Source organism: Sarcophilus harrisii, chromosome 1 (assembly GCF_902635505.1).
Source record: "Sarcophilus harrisii chromosome 1, mSarHar1.11, whole genome shotgun sequence".
NCBI classification, from domain to species: domain Eukaryota; kingdom Metazoa; phylum Chordata; class Mammalia; order Dasyuromorphia; family Dasyuridae; genus Sarcophilus; species Sarcophilus harrisii.
In genome coordinates, this window is record NC_045426.1 from 170,972,048 (window position 1) to 170,991,110 (window position 19,063).

Genomic DNA, 19,063 nt, shown 5'->3' on the forward strand with positions numbered 1-19,063 from the left:
GGGCGGGGCGAGGTGATGACTCCCGGAGTGTGCGCCGAGCGAGTGCTCGAGGACCCTTGGGCCCGCCCCCTCCGCTCCTGTCTAGCCCCCTCGGCTTGCTGCTCCCTCGTGGAGAGCAGGCGACCGGGGCGGAGCCGGCTCCACCGCGACCATGCGGCCCAACATCCTGCTCACGGGTCAGGGCTGCGGCTCGGGGGGCTGGGATTTGCGGGGCCCGGCTTGCGGGCAGGAGGAACCCCTTTTGTCAGGGGTTAGGCCGTGCGCGGCTCTCGGTGGTGGTTCGGGCCATGGGGGGGTAGTGGCAACGGGGGCGGGGGACGTTCGTTCGGTTGGTCAGTTTAGGATCGCCCGTTTTATACGCTCCCTTCTCATGTCAGCATGAAAGAGTAAAACGCCTGCCCTGGACACCCAAGGGATGTACAGCTGAGCCAGCTGAGCCAGTCTCCTTTTACACATGGTGAATCTAAGGCTCGACGGCTACTCCCCCAACCTCCAACAAGTCCTAGAAACGACTTGCCCCCAAGACTAGAACCATCCCCCGAGTTATCTGTAAACATGCCGTGGGTCGGTCTTCTTAAATGCCGTCTGGTGCTTGTTGGGGAGCCTGGTTGTGACTTTCCCCGGCGCAAATGGTTGGGATCCACATCCACGTCTTGAATGAGGCTGTTTTGAGTGCTGCGTGTATTGTTGTTTTGTTAGATGTGCCACTGCCCTTTAAAGAAACTTCAGCTGGCAACCCTTGCAAGAACCCTGTGCCCAGCTCATGGAGTGAGTCTTAGGGAGCGCTTTTATTTCTAAAGATCAGGCATGATTAATCTGTTCATCATTGAGTTAAAATTTTGTATTGTCTCCATAAATGCATTAAGTGTTTGTGATATATACGTAAATTATGTAACTTTTGGGGCAGGATAGAAGTTTAACAGTCTTCCTGAAGAGGAAGCTGGAGATATTTCAGGCCAATTTTACTTGCAGATGAGGAGACTAAAGGCGTAGAAAGTAAAATGGCATACAATTGGATAATATGATGGCTATTTAGCTTTGATAGCCTCATTAACCTGTCAAGAGTTAAAGTAAAATTGGCAATTGGTTTGGCAAGGGCATTTATAAAAATTTCTCCCTCAGAGTAAATAATTGTGCTTTCTGTTACAAGAACATCAGGTCTGAACATAAGTATGTGACGTAAGAGATCTGAGTTTCAAAAAATATTAAGTGTAAATAATAAATAAAATAGCATGTGACCAGCAAGTGTGTATGTGACATAAGAGATCTGAGTTTCAAAAAATATTAAGTGTAAATAATAAGTAAAATAGCATGTGACCAGCAAGTGTTTGACAGCATGCAGCTTGGAAAGAAGGCTGAGTTTAGAATCATAATACTGGAGTTTAACCAGTTGTGCTACTCGAGATCTTGCTGTGTTTGTGATCTTGAGCAAGCCCCTTCATTTTTAAAGTGTTTCTTCATCTGGAAAAGCAGAACTAGGAACTAGACTTCAGCTTCTCTTCTAATCCTATATTTGTAATCCTCAAGAAGGTGATGGTCTATGTTTTATTTTCCCCTGTCTAATGTTTACCTTGATATCTTTTATAAATTGTCTTATAGGTACACCAGGAGTTGGAAAGACTACTCTAGGTAAAGAACTTGCATCAAGAACAGGGCTGACATATGTTAATGTGGGCGATTTAGCACAAGAAGGTAATCTTTATATTTGTAAAAGGAAACTTTTCATCATAGATGTGTTGTGACTTAAATAAATAGAACATGTGATGATATAAAGGCATGGTGAAAAGATTTACCTTACTTGATTTTGTTTTGGGAGAAATAGTTAACCAATTCTAAGTCTTTACCTTGAAGCCTTTTATAGTATTATGCCATCCTCTTTGTTCAGCCTTCCTTCTCTCATTTTATGTCTCTTCTAAATAGATATTGTCATCTGTGCTGACGAAGAAAGTTCTTTATGTCACATCTTTTTTAAAAATAGTATTTTATTTCTCCAAATACATGCAGAGTTTTCAACATTCAGTTTTTTTTTTCTTTTATTTAATAGCCTTTTATTTACAGGATATATACATGGGTAACTTTACAGCATTAACAATTGCCATACCTCTTGTTCCAATTTTTCACCTCTTACCCCCCCCCCCCCTCCCCTAGATGGCAGGATGACCAGTAGATGTTAAATATATTAAATCAACATTCACTTTTGCAAAACTTTATTGTACCAGGCTTCTTAAACTTTTTCTACTTGCCATCCATTTTTGGCTGAGAAGTTTTTATATAACCCTGGGTGTATAGGCTTATGGAATAGGTGTACAAATCAAACATTTATTGATAGTAAATCATAATTTCATGATCCCTGCATTGTTATGCAACCCATATGGGATTGCCACTCACAATTTAAGAAGCTTTGATCTAGAGAATCTTGTCTACAACCTTCTTAATAAATGACCATCCATCCTTTGCTTAAAATTTTCTACTGAAGGAGATCTCGTATCTACCAAGGCAATCCATTTCATTTTGAGGTAGTTATTATTAGAAAGGAAATTGCAAACCATTCCAGTATCTTTGCCAAAAGAATCACAAATGAGGTTGGACATGGCTGAAACAACTGAATAATAAGATTATTGGGAAGTTTTTCTTAAAATTATTTTAAAGTATGTCTTTCCTAAACTTCTTTGTTGCCCTTTATTTTGCTTTCTTTGTCAGAAGAACATTTCCTTTAGATATTTGGAGGCAACTATCCCTTCTTTTTTATTTTTTATTCCCAAAACTTACACCTCTTCCAATAGATTCTTAATTGGCATAATCTAGAGGCCTTTCACCTGTTTAGTAGTTCTTTTCTGAACTCTTTCCAGATGATAAATGTTCCTTCTCTTATGGTATCTAAAGTTGACCCCAATATTTTAATGGGTTTAGCAGAATGATGACTTCCTTCATTTTAGATACTGTTTCTCCTAATGTAGCCTGAGATGTTTTGCTTGACTTGTTTTGTATTATAGTTATATTTCCATCTTATCTTCCTATTGGGCACTTAAATTTCATAAGGATGGGGATTGTATCTGAAGCAATGAGGTGTAATAGACAAGAGTACCGGCCTGAGAGCCAGGAACATTTGGGTTCAGACTCCACCTCATACCCTAGTAGTACTTGTGCTGTGCGCCTGAGCAAGTCGTTTAACCTTCTGAAATCATAGTGTTCCAGACAAGTGTCCATTAGCAAAAAGGGAATTATAATAATACCTTGAAAAGAATCTCAGGAGGGTGTTAAATGAGCCACTAAGTATGTAAATGCTTTGAAGACTTTAAAATGTTATATAAAAATCATTATCTAAGCTTTGTTTCTCTGCTGGCATCTAGCATGGTACATAATGCTGTACATTTATCATTACATAGAAGGCATTTGATAAGTGTTTGTTGAATTGAGCATAGGCTCATAGAGCCAAAGCTAGAACCTTGGAGTTCTTCATTATTTAGATGAGGAAACTGAAACCTAGGGAAGTGACTTTCTGAAGAAAAAAATGTGATAAGATTATGGAGGGTCTTGAAAAATTAGGTACAGAAATTTGGACTTGATGAAATAGTTAATTAGGAAATACTATCAATTTTTGAAAAAAAAAAACTGTAATAAAAATAAAATTTTAAGGAGATTAGCCTGGCTTTGGTATATAAGATGGATATGGGGGAGAACAATCGAAGGATTCAGAGATTAAGAAGCTATGGTTTCTAATATTAACCTAAGTGTGTGAGGTGATGTAAGGTTGGACTAGAACAGGAGGATCAGAGAGAACATAATCTGAGAGATGTTTCAGAGGAAAATGATAGATTAGATATAAGGAATAAAGGTAAAGTAGGAAATCTAAAATAATTTTAGCCTTCCATAAGGAATACCAATGGTAGAAATTGGGGAGGGAAGCTAATTTGGTAAGTAAGTTGAGGGATTCAGTTTTGAACATCTTGAGTTTGTACTCAAAGCAGCTCATCCTGTAGATAGAAATAAGTAACTGAACATAGATCCTCATCTGTGGAGATATAGATTTGAGATATTTATATTGGTACGTGAGGACCAATTTAGGTAATTTTAAGAGAGATTAACCATAAATTGATGATTCATTCATCCATTTATTTTTCCACAGCAGTTCATGGAGATTTAAACATTAAATAGTGGTGATTTGCCTTGATATAGGTAGTACCCACATAGATAAAATAGGTATTCTTTTGAAGTATTGAAGTGGTTTTTTAAAATAAAAGTTTTCCTTAGCTAATCTTAGCTTTATTAAAGGAATAGAAAAAACTCATAAATGTTCAGTTTAATTGATTACAAAGTACTTAATTGATAATATTCAATAATATAATACAAGATACAAGATATTAGGGATTCAGGCTTATAGTTAATTATTAATAGGATTATTATAATAGGACTGAATAAATCATGTCACTATAATTGATAATTGTGATTTGGTAAATATTTCTTTAAGATCTTATTTTTAAAAACAATTAAGAAAAAATTGGCACAAGAAGAGCAGAAATATACTACTTTGCCTCTCAAAAGAGCCCCATCTCTTTTAGATGGTCTCTACTATTAGATCTACTTTCTGCTTGAGTATCTCCTATGGTGGGATTGTCACTTTTCGCTGAGGCAGCCTGTTGAAGTATTTGGACAGGTATAAAATTATTTTCCTGTCTTGAGTAGAAATCTGCTTCATTATGATTTGATCAATTAATCCTAGGTTTGACTTTTACTTAAAATGTCATCTTCCCTTTCAGCATAGTAGACTTTAAAATATTTAAACAGCTATTATTTCTTCTTTAGTCTTCTGATCAGGCTAATCACAGACACTTCTTTCAAATCTTCTTTGACTTGGTTTCCATATCTCAACATGCTGATTTAAATGTCATGCACATGGAATTTAGTTACATGAAGCACCACTGAAACCCTCTGACTTAGCTGATCAATTTTGGTGAAATTATCAAGGACACAAAATTTGGTCACACAGCTGGTATCAGAGATGGTATTTCAACCCAAGTCCAAACCTAGCACTATATCTACTATTCCTTGCTATATGTACCTCTAATAGTGGTCTAATAATTCATTGTGAAATAAAATCTTTTTGTTTATAGGGGGGAAGCACTAAATTTAAATTCCAAATATTTGCAAATGCTATTGGGATAATTTTGAACAATGTAATGTTCTTATTCTTATTTCTTTAGGACAGTTATATGATGGCTATGATGAAGAATATGAGTGTCCTATTTTGGATGAAGACAGAGTAAGTACAAGATTATTACTTTTTTTTGGTTTAGAATTGTAATTTCATTATGGGGTATTGCCTAAGAAGGGAACTCCCCATATCAATGCTGAGCTGCAACTCCTTTCATAGATGAAATAGGTATTCTTTGAAAGTACTGAAGTGGTCTTTAAAAATAAAAATTTTCCTTAGCTAATCTTAGTTTTGTTAAAAGAAATAAAAGAAAAAAACTCATAAATGTAAAGTTTAATTGATTAGAAAGTATTAAATTGATAATATTCAACAATATTACACTGTGTATCATATTCTGAAATAATAGTTTTAGAGTTACTTGGGGAAACAAAAAGATTACGTTATTTAGCTAGAATCAAAAAGCTATTATGTGTTGGAGGTAGGATTGCAATTCAGGTCTTGTTGACTTTAATGCAAGTTCTGTGTATACTATGCTTTTCTCCATAGCATAATGATTATTATTGCTACTGCTGTTGCTTCTTTCTTTTGATGGTGCAGGCAGTATACAATTTATTACTCAAGTTCTGCATGGGTACATGCAGAGTTTAAGAAAACTTAAACCATTTATGCAGATGTTATTGGTAAGCTCATATAATAGCTGGATGAAAATACAAAGAATAAATAAAAATATCAATGCTAAAACACCTTAATAAATACAACAGAAATGATAAATCTTTAAAAAGTCTAGAGGAAAGGATAATATTATACCAATTAAACTAATTACACCTAGAGACAAAACAAAACTCAGCATTTGGTAAAGTCATCATCTTTATATATTTAAAATATTAAAAATGGTATCTGATTACTTATGATGAAATTTAAAGTCTTAAGTAGAGATAACTGCTAAAATAAACACGAAAGATGGAACTTATTGAATCCGTCACTGTATAAAGATTTTGTACTAATATAATTAATGATCAGTAGCTTACTTAATGTTAAGGCTATATGTTTTAAACATTTCTTCACAATTAAAAATTAAATGTTTCTTAATTTAATGGTAGAATTGATCTTTCTTTAATACACTTTTTTTTAAACAGGTAGTTGATGAGTTAGAAAATAAAATGAAAGAAGGTGGAGTTATTGTTGATTACCATGGCTGTGACTTCTTCCCTGAACGATGGTTTCATATAGTTTTTGTGCTCCAAACAGATAATTCTATATTATATAAAAGACTTGAAAAGAGGTAAGAGAAGAATGAATTTGTTCATTATAGAACATTATTTTACTTTTTAAATTAAATTTTATTTTCACTAAGATACATCATTTCTCTTTTCCACCTTTCTTCCCTCTCTCCTCCCTACCCTATTGAGAAACATATAAAGTCAAGCAAAATGAATTCCTGCATTGACCACTTCAAAAAAACACATATCTCGATGTATTCTCAGTGTCTTTCAATTTTCCATTATCCTGTCAGGAGGTGGAGAACATAGGGTTCTGTAGAATTGTATTTGATTATTGTGTTATTAAAGGTTCCTGAATCTTCAAAGTTATTTCTTTTTACACAGTACACAATATTGTTATTGTGTAAATTGTTCCCTTGGTTCTGCTCACTTCGTTCTGCATCATTTCAATCAAGTCATCCCAGGTTCTTCTGAAACATCTTATTATTAATTGTAGCACAGTAATATCCCATAACATTCACATATCATAACTTATTCAGCAATTCCTCAATTGATGAGCATCACCTTGGTTTCTAATTTTTTGCCATTATAAAAGGAGCTCCTATAAATATTTTGTACATATAGGTCCTTCTCTTCTTGCCTTCATCTCGTTGGGGTATAGACCCTTGGCTTAAAGAGTATGTACCTTATATGGCATTTTAAACTTTTATCCATAATACTGACCAAGAACAGTAGAACAAATAATCTGGAAAAAATGCCATCTTAACCTTTTATAATAATTATAAAAATTTACATTTACATATCATTTTATAATTATACATTTTTTTCTTATAATGACTATTTGAGGAAGGTAAAGGCCATACTATTCCTACTTTACAAATAATTTACAAAAAATTAAAGCTCAAGGACACAGCCAGAATGTAATGGAGCCAGGATTTGAATTCAGATATCTTTAGACCTGACTTTCTTGACTTTTTTCTTCTACATATGGTTGTCTTACCATTGCCATCTTCATATAAAAACCACCAATATTCTGATTCTAGTTTGAAAGGATCTGTTAAGATCTAGATAATATTTTCTTAATGAGTAGACTAATCTGACTACTGAGAAACTCTTATTCTTTCATGGGTTTTCTTTGACAGGCAGGTACCTGATAAATACTTTCCAAGCAGCTAATTGGATCCTATCTTACAGAAAAGAAGCTCAGAACCTCTTTTCCTGTCAAATACAAAGTTGTAGATTTGTCTCTGTTTCGAATTTGACATCCTATCTAACTGCTTCTCGAATTATGATATTTTTAAATTATTGCCTCTAATTTTAAAGCAAAAATTATTTTTACAACAATATTCAACAGTTTTTTGGAGGGTGGGAGTTTCCTAAACTCATACTTGTTCATTCAGATTTTGCAAATGTGTGTCTAAACCCCAACTTTTTTTTCTAGGGGATACAATGTAAAGAAACTACAGAACAATATTCAATGTGAAATTTTTCAAATTCTTTATGAAGAAGCCTTGGCCTCCTACAAGCATGAAATAGTACACCGGCTGCCCAGCAATGTACCAGAAGAACTAGAGAGTAATTTAGATCAGATAATGAAATGGATTGAGGAGTGGATAAAAGATAATAATTGAACTTTGAGGGTGAAACATGGACTTTGAAGGCTTTCCACATGATGGTTAAAGATTATTTTGATGAGTTCTCCCTCCCCCTGCAATAGAAATTAAGACAACATACACCAAATTTTATGGTCCAAGATTGTAGAAGTTGAACAAGTGGACAATATATAAGATTGAGTTATGTCTAAATTAATTTTTTTTCTCCATGAGAAAACTGAAAACCCCCAAGTACAATGAATAAGTTTATTAAGGACTTTTAAAGTTTAGGAATATTCACCATTGTCATTTATTTTAGTTAACTGCTAAAGAATAAGCAAATTTGAGAAAATAGATGAAAATCTTTAATACTTGACACAAAAAAAGAAAATGAAGGCTAGGAAGAACTGCTGACTTATAAATAAATAAAAGAGTCTGAGGATAAAGCTATAAATATTACATTAAGTTTTCTATTGGTAAATTGCTGTTTTCTTTAATCTTAGAAGTTGGTTATAAATTTGGATAGTCACAAAGTAAATGGTGAGATCTTTGAGAAAATAGCATTTTCAAGAGGTCACTGAACTTGTTTGCCTGTAAAATCACTGCTGATCTTAGCACTGATATTTGTCTCTGCAGAAGAGAAAGATAATCACATTTTCCACATAAAAGGGAAATAGCAGTCTTTTCTGCACCCATGGAAACTAAATTTTAATTTATTGGTTGACTAATTTCGGTCTTGCTAAGTTCCATGAAAATTCATGTGATAATGCTTTGCTACCATATAGGTGGTGATAATTATTAGATAAAAATTTTAAATACAATAATTGTGTATTTCATGAAAATGTGTTTAACATTGATAACTAGCACTTTTCTTACCCCTTTTAAAAATATATTTCTGTGCCTTACTGATGTATTCTTGAACCATAAAACAGGCCTTACTTAGCTTTATTCCTTTGCCTATGCTACTTTATGTTCTTTTATTGGTCATTCTGAGAAACAGTCCTTTCAAAGATCACTGGTTGTAAATCTTACTACCTACAGCTTCAATCAAAAGGTGATGGGAATCAGTGTTTTTGTGAAAGAAAGTCACATTAATTGTTGATGACGTATGACTGACTTGCCTTTAGGACATCTTCATTTGGACATATTATTAGCTTCTTAAATTCAATTTGCCCAGAGAGCAATATATTAACTTAGGAGAAATCTGAATTCATATCTTGACTGATATTTACCAAATGTGTGACCTTGGGGAAGTTACAAACTCTGGTATTTTATAAAAAAATGGTTGTTATTATTATTTTCACAGAGTTAGTGTGAAGAAGATGATTTATAAATTTAAGTGACATAGAATTGTGGTTATTTTCCCCAAATTTTGCTCTTATTTCTGACTTTACTTTTTGTGTGCCACAATTTGTCCTCTTTTCTATGTTTACTTGCAAAGTCTCATCAGTGCTCCCTTTTTGACATCTCTTGGATCTCTTCCATCTCTTTATATAGGTCATTACTTTTTTCCCAGTCTATCCTCCACAACTACTAATTCTATCTGATTTGCCATTGACATTATTCTAAAATACAAGTATCATTATATATTGCATCCCTACTTATAAAATAACCAGAAGCTTGCTGCTTCTTTTAGGATCAAATTCTTTCTGACAAATCCCCCTCAACCTGGTTACCACTTCACTTTCTGGCCTTATACATTATATCCTTCATACATTCTACATCTGGCCTTCATACATTCTACAGTCCCCTTACTGACCTTTCTGTAAAATGTGCCTTTTCCATTGACTATCCTTATATCCAGAATGTATTCCTTAACTCTGACTCTTAATCTCTGGCTTTCTCCACAGCTCAACTCAAGCACTGCATTCTCCCTGAAGCCTTTTCTCTTCTCAAGGTACTATTGCCTTGCCCTTCCCACCCCTTCAAACAATCTATTTTTTATATGCTATACATATACATATACATATATGTTCTCTCCCTGGAAAGTGTGTAAACTTAGTATTATCTTCAACTTCCTCTCCCTCGTGTTTTTTTAAATCTGTCTCAAGTTTCTCTTCTATTCCCTTCACCTCTACAGCAGTCACCAAAGTCTCCAGTCCTCATTATATCATACATGCTCAGGTTTCTCCAAGTTCTCACAAAATATGCCTTCACTTGACCCTTCTATTCTTTCTGCTACTTTCCCAGCCTTCTTGCTATCAATGACAGACAAATGCTTCTGCTACATCACTATCTAGTTTTTTCTTGGAATTTTGTCCTAATGTCTTTGAAACTGCCTTCTCAAACATCATCAGCAACTAGCATGTCCATCTGTTGGAGCAATGTGTTCCTCATATGGCTTTAGAGACATGTTCCATCTATAGTGGTTGGCCATAATAGGTCCTTGGTCTCTACCTTCCCCCCCCCCCCCAAGTACTTAAAATGGTTATTCCCCAAGATTTGGTCTATGGTTTTCTCCCCATATACTTCCTTGATAATGTCATTTTCAGTTCTTGGAATATTACTCCAAGTCTGTATTGCCATCCTTCAGCTGCCTATGAGATATCTCCATTTGGATATTCCATCAGCAATTCAAACTCAATATGTCCAAGACCCCCCCCCCCCCCCTCCCCGATATAACAGAATGATTTCTGTGATAACTTTATTCACTTAATATCTTATGTTCAAAGCTTTGCCCTTAAAAGTAGAATGTAATCTCCTGGAGGGGAGAGGCTGTTTTTTATTCATAGGATGGTGTTTTGCACAGGATGATAGAGTTAAAAGGTGAACAAAACCTTAAAACACATCTAGTCCTAGCCCTTATTGTAGAGATGAGCAAACTGGTATCCAGGAGGTGAAATTATTTGTTCTAAGTTCTAAGTTAAGATATAAGTGGTAGAGACGTGAAGGAAAAGATAAAAAAATCAACTTTCATAAATGTCATCAGAATTTCCCTATGCTAGTTAAAAACTGTTAGGTTTCCCTCTTACTGTTCTTTGAAACATTATTTTCTGTAATGCTTAAATAGAGCAGTGTGACCTTTTGGGATTTGCCAGGGTTGAATATAATTACTCAAACACGCAAAAGTTTCCCACCCTAATCTGAAACAATGGAAACATTTCCTTCCAGTGGGCTTCAGAATCTTTAACAAAATAGCCTTATGTGTAAAAGCAACAATACTATTAAGAATATGAAAAAGACTAGCAGTACCTAAATGTGATAATTTTAAAATTTCTACAGTTGTATGGCCAACTCCTAAATAGAATTTCTAGGCAGCCCTGAAAAATATTTAGAAAGTTATGACTTACACTGAGAATTCTGTATTCATAGTGACCAAAGTTTGCCAAATCTTCCTTGCCTCACATCTAATCAGCTCCCCAGACACTACCTTCCATATGTTTATTCCTTCCCTCTTTGTTCCCATTATCAGTAAATTAGTACAATCTCATTATCATTGGATTCTAATTACTGGAATAGTCCTGTTTTCTTGGATTGATCTTTATAACTGCTGCCAGAATACTCTTTTTTTTTTTTTTTCATAACTAAAGTTAGTTGTATCACTATTCCAAAATAAGTGGCACCAGTTGCCTCTTGACAATTAAAATATGATGAATATTTCTTAAGCACCTACTACTTTATAACTCTCTTTGTATTATATTGCCTTGCTACATCTAAGCACTCTGGTTTCTGCCTTGATGTCCTGATTGCTATTAATGTCTAATACAGGTCCAGCACCCTACCTTCTGGCCATCTGCATGCTGAGCCTGGTAGCCACTTTACCTCTCTCTAGTCAAATCAATGCCCTCATTCCTAAAAAGGATATGTTAATTGTCCTTAAATTGCCACCACTCCCTTTATTGTGTTATCCTTCCCTATATAAGAATGTAAGCAGGTACTATCTTATTACATCCCCAGTACTTAGCATAATACCTGGGATAGAGCACACATGATTAATACATGCTTTTTTACTCATTACATTTTGGGCAAGAAGGTAGTGTCCCATGGATAAAGAGCCAGTACCTCGTGGAAGACATGTTTAAATTCTGTTTCTGGCACTTCTTAACTGTGGCTCAGTCATTTAACCTCTCAGTTTCTCTTGCAACTTTTAAGCCTTAAGTTTTCAGTTGAGGGGAGTTTCCATATCAATAGTCCGCTGTACCTATTAAAGTGAAAGGATTGATCCAAAACAAAAATAATCAAGAAACTGAAATGCTGGAAATACAAAAACAGCATTTGTTTGCCCAAAGCTCACATTCTTACTGGGTGTTACAACTCCTTTGTACAGCCATCAAGGTCTTTCATTTTCAGTACTTCTCTAGCTTTACCTTATTCTCTATAAATGGAAACCTCCTAGATCCTACAAGCTGCCTTTTATGGTGCTATTTGCTATGCTGCAAACATTTCCCTCTTCTCCACTGAATTTCTGCCACTCTGTAAATGCCCACTTAACACCTCCATGACAACAACCTCTCACCTTCTTCTTCAAAACAGCAGCACAGGATCAGAATTTCAGAGTTGGTTAGGTATTCATCTGCTATCTAACTGAACCAATATGTGAACAAAGATACCCTCAACCGTATACCCAACAAATTGTCATCCATCCTTTGCTTAAAGACTTGACAGTGACCTCACTTGACAACTAATGCATTTATTGTGTAATACTGGTATCATGTATGATCATTTGCTTGTTCCCATTCCATTCCCATGGAACATGAGCTCCCTGATGGTAGAGACCATGTCTTGCCCAAATTTTGTATATTCCCCAATCCTAGAATAATGGTCGGTGTTTGGTAGGTACATAATAAATATTGAATAGCTGTTGAATGTCATAAATGTCATGCAGTAATTGGATCACCGGGAATGAGCAGGTACTGATGGGTATTAGAGTCAGTAAATTAAAGTATATGAATATATATGCACACACACATAGGGTCAAGAAATTATACATATACACACACAAACATATATAACATGTATAAAACTATAGCTTCCCACCCCATCCCCCAGTGTTGTTTAGTAGGGTCCCACTCTGCAGGAGCCCATTTGGGATTTTCTTCAGCTTCTCACAGTAAACTTCCATTAAAACTAAACTGGTCTTACTATTTCCCAAACGGGGTAGAAACCACAAGGGGTCTTAGCATTCACCTGGCCCAACTCCTTTATTTTACAGGTGCAGACTCTTGAGGCTCTGAGCCTTAAGCTTACTTCCCCAAGATCACACTAATAGTAAGTAGCCGACTGGAATTGAAAAACAGGCTCCTTGGATCCACATCTATGGTGCTTCCTATATGCTCTGCATAATATAGCCCTGCCTTTATGCCCTCATCCAAAATTCTACCTCTCCTCAAGACCCATATTTATTGCAGATATTCACGGATTAGAATCCACATTGCTTCCCAGTGGATCCACAACCCCATGCTACTCGCCTCTAAACTGCTGTAAGGCTTTTTAACACCCTTAGTATTTCATATTCTATCATCCATACATTTCATGTGTATGTATCTTGACCCCATCCTATTCCCTACCCTAAGAAGGCAAGCTCCTGGGGCATGACACCCTAACTTCAATTGTACTTTTCAGCACAGTACCCAGTAGGACGCAGTCGACACCGCTTACCTTGGACTGAACTCCAGAAGGTCCAAGAACCACGGTTGGAGCAAGTATCAGACAAGTTCAAGGATACCAAATGGCAAACTTAAAATAATGGCGAGCCTTATTAGCCAGCATTTAGCGCTGAAGCCAGAGTCACCCTGTATAGCGTGTCCCGCGGTGATCTTAGTCTTTTTCTGTTCAGAGCCCTTCCGTCCTGGCCGGAGCCCCTCGCCCCGAGCTCGGCCTCCCAGCTGCACTTCCTCCTGCTCCTCACATCCTCCGAGCCAGTTGTGCCCCTGAAGGAAGGAAGCCGGGACAGGAGGGCGGGCAGGGGAAAGTCAGAGGAAACAGTGCGCACACCCTCTCGGGCAACACCAGTGTTTTATCTTCCTGCCACCTCATCTCGCCGGGACTTGCCCAATTCTCGGTGCTCCCTAACCTGAGGACCTGCGCTGGTCAGGGCGCCGCCCGGGGGGTTCGGAGCGAATGTGGCCCTGGCCCCGGGAGGCAACCCCTCAGCAGCGCTGCATCAGCCACAGCCAAGCCGGACATCCGGGCGGCACTACCGCCCCCCAGGACCCTCCGGGCCGGGATCGATCTGTGCGTGCCCAGGTGAGTGCAGGTGCGGCCGGGGGCGCGGCAGGCAGGGGCAGGCCCTCGGAGGACTGAGCTGCCACCCCTCTTCCATCTCCTCTCCGAGGGCCCGGGCGGGGGGTGAAGGGGTGGGTGGAAGAGGAGGTCGTCCCGGGCCTGGCCCCGGGCAGGTGAGGGCTTCTGGAGAAGGGAGGCCGTGGGGAGAAGGAGGAGGGATCCCTGATTGGAAAAGGGGGAAGGCGCGTCCGTCTCCCTCCCCTCCCCCCCCCCCCCCCCCCCCCCCCCCCCCCCCCCACACACACACACACTCCTAAGTTAAAGGAAGCTCCCGCGGTGTGGTCCTCGGGGAGAACGAGGAGACAAGCTCGCACTTTTAAACTGGTCAAACTTCCGAAAGATGGTGGTTCGAGTGACTAGGTAGCGCAGCTTCGGAAGGCCCCCGGCGTCCCGGAGGAGTATTTTGCTGAGTGCCAAAGCTGAGCTGGTAGCGGCTTGCTTCTCCCCTAGATATGCAATTTTCTTCCCTTCTAATTTACATCATCATAGAATAAAGTGGCAGCCGCCCAATATTGTCCATAAAATGAAAGAGAAGGGGTGTGTGTGTGTGTGTGTGGGGGGGGGTTGTGGTTGTTTTTTTATTTCTTTCCCCCATTAAACTGAGCTCTTTGAGAGCAAAGACATTTTTATTTTTTTGAATCTTCAGCGCTTAGCATCGAGCCTGGCTCCTAGCTTTAACACAAACTTGTTGCCTGACTGGTATGTAAGACCCTCTCTTTGGCTCCACATCTCTTGGACAGCTTTATTTCGAATTACTGTCCCTTCAGCGGGGTAATAGTGCAACCATTTCCAGCCCCTTTATGCATCCTGGCAAGTTGTCTGTCCTCTATCCCGGAAATGTATCCCCTTTTCTAAATTTTTCAGAATCCTGGTCTTTCCAGAAAAGCTTCAAGTTTCTGCCATAAAGTCTTCACTGATCCTTGTAACACCAAATATTTTTCCCAGAAATTTTTTAGAGTATTTTTGGTCTCTCACTGTCCCATCACATTGAACCTCATACTTATTTTACTTATATATTGTTTGCATGTGGTATCTTCCTAGAAGAATATTATCTTGAGTGAGGGACAATATTATGTGTTTTTATATCCCCATTGTTGAACTGGTATTTCTTTTGGTGCAGAAGTATCTTTAAATACTTTTCGAGGTATGTATATGAAATCTTCTTTATTCGATGCCCCAAATTTCTGGAGAACTTTGGTAATGAGGATACAGTGAGTGAATACTGTCACAGTTGCAGATGTGTAGTATAAGTGTAACTTTAGAAACAATGTATGTACATGTAACCAGTTTAAATATTGGTCTAGACAAACTGTTAGGGTCTATAAGGTCAGTATTTTCTTGTTCTGTAAGATCCATAACAAGTTGAAAAATGACTTCCCCAGCACTACTGCAATCTTGTGGACCCAGAGCAGCTAGTGCCTTGAATCATAGTTGATTCTGTTAAATATTGAGTGTCTGTTGTATGCTTAGGCACTAAAGGTGATGCAAAAGTTGGTTGAGAAGTAGTCCCTTTTCTAATGAAATTTACAGTTTAATATTAGATTAACTCCTTAAAAGGAAATTAGTACAGCTCAACCATGTTGCAATAGGTAATTATTGCATAGCATTTCAAAGAAATAATTCTAGACAAAGTTGTGAAGTTTTTTTTTTAGGTGTCTGTCTTTCAGCACTCCTCTCTTTGATACCCTCAGTCCCAAACTCCAAGTATTCTCATTCTGCTTTTGTTTAGAACTCTTTACTGTAGCAGTCCCTTCTTGAAACCTTTTGAGAGTTCTTTCTCTTAATATAGATTACTTGTCCCCCTATTTCATTCCATCAGACTTTGCTTTCTGTCATTCATGTTGATCAACTAAGTTTGCTAAGGTGTTTAAATAAAAATGTGACCCTTTCAGATCACATTTTTTTGGTTCATTTTATCCAGGGCCTAGAATGTCTTCAAAGAAATGTCACATAATTGGAAGGACCTTTTTTTTTTTTAAGAAATCATCTAGTCTATGCTAATCTCCACCCCCACCATCTAGACCTATGCTTAAACATAGTGTTGCCTCACAAGGTTGTCTCTTCTATTTCTTAACAGCTGTTAGTTCTTTATTTTGAATATTTCGATATTCCTTCTCTATGTCTTTTGTAACAGGACAGAATCTTCCCCATAACAGACATATGGGAATTACTCTGGGGTATCTCTTAGATCACCCAACTTAATAGGGAATGAAAAGTAGGATGGTGTCATGAATCAAGGTCTAGTCTTGGAGTCAGCTAAACCAAGTTCAGGTCCTTTCTCTGATCCAGCCTGGCTGTGTGACCCTGGACAAGTCCCTTAAACCCTCAATGCCTTGGGTAACTCTCCAAGACTGTTAGGTTGTAGAACTGATGCGGATCTGTATTTGTTAAACAAGTGAATTAATTAATTAATTAGTGAAAAAGCTTTTAATAAGAAGTGACTATGTCAGGTAGCATCCTAAATACTGGTGGTACGAGCAAAAGCAGTTTCTACTCTCAAGAATCTTACATTTTAATAGGGGAGACAATATATTTTAGTCTAGAAAGTTATAGAAATAGGAATGGGGTCACAGGCCAAAAAATTCATATAGCCATTCCAGGAAAAGATATGTAAATTTAATTGCTGTTCTGCCAGCTAGAGGTGGAAATCAGTGCAAGGAAAGTGGGGGTAAAGTGGAGAGGGAGCAGAGCATGAAAACAGTTGGAGTGCTAGATCTGGGCTAGTTGGTTTATGGACCTAAATCAAGGCAGTAAAAAGGTTCTCAAGGAGGTGACTAAGAAGTAATGAGTGAGGGGAAGCATGATTGGGGTCTGCCTGACATAATAGGCAAGAGAGTTTCCTCACAAAGAGTTCTTTATACCAGTGAAATTACAGGTTTGGGAAGGAAAGTAAAGATTGTCAATGAATATGGCCAGCATTGAACATATCTCTTGAGTTTATACAAATATGTCTCACTTATGTAACTTCACTTTCATGGTGATAGATGGCTACAGGAACCTTATTACTTCCCACTACCGTTATTAGTGTGCCTTCTGCTATCTTTTTCCCTCTTGTCCCTTCAGAGTTTTGAGAAGATATAAATGTGCATTTATTCTGGCATCTCATACTGTTGTTGAGAGCTGATAAATTTTCATTGGTAAAAACTGTAAATCAGGATTTGATTGTTAATTGTCTAAACTTAAGGAAGTAGTGGAGAATATGTTAATGACATATATTAAATTTAAAAGTGTGTCTAGGATACATTTCTCTCGTTCTCCCCACCAGCCAATTGTTAAATTTTACCAATATTTTACCAATATACTCTTGCAAATATTCGATCTTCATCTAGGCTTTATTACTCTCTTCACCACTCCCAGTTAATGCAGACTGGGTTCTTTGGCCATCGATCTGGAAATGAGGTAGGAAAGATTTATTCTAATGGCTAAACTTTGATTCCCTATTCAGGAGCCCTGTCTACACATGCCCCTTTCCTAGGCAACAGTTTCTTCATCTCTAAAAGAAGGATATAATAATACTTACCTCACAGTGTTGTTGGGACAGTCAAATGAGATAATATACATAGGGTTTAAAAAATTTTAAAGTTTATATGAATTTCATATGTATATAAATGTTAACTATTACTAGTAGCATTGTTTATAATAAAGGATATATACCCCATCCCCACTTTTCTTCATGTAAAAAAAAATAATCTTACCAGATTAACAGTCAATGTTGGAAGTACATTAAGAAGATGTTAGTGCTTAGGAATAGAAATGAAATTAAATTGGATTCTTGATGTGAGTAGGAAATTCTAAAATGAAATCGGTTGCTGTTTGTTGTGTTCTCAATAAAAGAAATATTTAAAAGGATACTGTTCTTTTACTTTTATTTATATTTTCCTTTTTAAGTGCTTTATTATTGCTCTGTTCTTAATTTTTTAAAACATCATTATTTCCCAATGATACTCTTCCACTCAGTAGAATCTCCCTATATTTTAGTTTTATTCAATACATAAAAAAATTTAAATTTGAATACAACTTTATCATTTACTAATTATATCACTTAATTTGATCATCACAAATGAGGGAAAAGAACATTTTATTAACCCTATTTAATAAAGACATTGATATTCAGTTAGGATAGCATACTATAGGATACTATAGGATAGCATACCTGAAACTATAACCTAACTGTTCTGAATCTGAAAAAAAGAGCTCTTTCTACTAAAGTGTATCAAACATACCTTTGTGAGGATCACAGAAGATAAAACAGACAAGCTCATATAAGAAGTTCTTGAACAAACAAAATTAATGCAACTAAAATTAAAAAGGAAGCAATTGATTGGAGGGAAATAGTGCTTACCAAACCCAAATTATCTTGTATATATAATAATAGGTACATGAATATTCTCCACCAACAAAATGTAAGCTTTTTTGGAGTCTCTAATTTATTTTTATCTTTGTATCCCCAGAACCTGGCACATTATTGTCATTGTTTGTCCTTCATTCTTAAAGAGAACCATGACATCAGGGACATAATGCCATTACATGATACAAGTGAATTTGATTTAAGTAAGGCAGGGCTGTGCAAGGCCACCTGCCTTGATTTCTCTTCCAGAGCAGTCTGGGTCTAGTAGCAAGATGTAGATCAGTTTTCCCCAGAGCCCAATACTTAGTAGATGCTTTAATGTTTGTTGATTGGTTAGTATGTGATGTGGATTTATAACAGAATAGAAAGGGAAAGGAACAAGCACTGTACTAAGTGTTTTACAAATAGTATCTCATTGGCACTAGGAGGTAGGTGCTATTAATTTTGCGGTTGAGGAAACTGGGACAGACCAAAGTGATTTATTTGAACTTAAATCTCCTCCTTAGGCCCACTACTCTATTCACTG

At 37.0% G+C, this 19,063-nt stretch overlaps 2 protein-coding genes across 4 annotated transcripts in view; both read left to right on the forward strand.

Annotated features, from left to right (window-relative positions):
• The first annotated feature begins 19 nt into the window (after positions 1 to 19).
• Positions 20 to 12,501, forward strand: AK6 (adenylate kinase 6). Of its 2 annotated transcripts, none has more exons than XM_031966934.1 (5): positions 20 to 176; positions 1,600 to 1,692; positions 5,202 to 5,260; positions 6,289 to 6,434; positions 7,814 to 12,501. In XM_031966934.1, exons 1-5 carry the CDS (start codon positions 152 to 154, stop codon positions 8,001 to 8,003), a joined length of 513 nt encoding a protein of 170 aa, XP_031822794.1. In that variant the 5' UTR covers positions 20 to 151; the 3' UTR covers positions 8,004 to 12,501. The 2 variants fall into 2 exon arrangements, with proteins under 2 accessions (XP_031822794.1, XP_003759929.2); XM_003759881.4 differs by lacking the exon at positions 20 to 176 and adding an exon at positions 468 to 768.
• A 1,188-nt stretch (positions 12,502 to 13,689) lies between these two features.
• The window catches only part of CCDC125 (coiled-coil domain containing 125), a 60,656-nt gene continuing 55,282 nt past the window's right edge, over positions 13,690 to 19,063 (forward strand). For both annotated transcript variants that reach the window (XM_023496097.2, XM_003759891.4), the window contains exon 1: positions 13,690 to 14,150. The gene's annotated coding sequence lies outside the window, so the exon portion shown is untranslated. The remainder of the gene's footprint in view (positions 14,151 to 19,063) is intronic.

What these genes read in the sequence shown, in the direction of transcription:
- AK6 (XM_003759881.4), top strand. Translation starts at nt 630, where the DNA reads ATGGTTGGGATCCACATCCACGTCTTGAATGAGGCTGTTTTGAGTGCT. An exon ending in CCCTGTGCCCAGCTCATGGA is followed by an intron (nt 769 to 1,599) that starts GTGAGTCTTAGG and finishes ATTGTCTTATAG; the next exon opens with GTACACCAGGAGTTGGAAAG. An exon ending in GGGCGATTTAGCACAAGAAG is followed by an intron (nt 1,693 to 5,201) that starts GTAATCTTTATA and finishes TTATTTCTTTAG; the next exon opens with GACAGTTATATGATGGCTAT.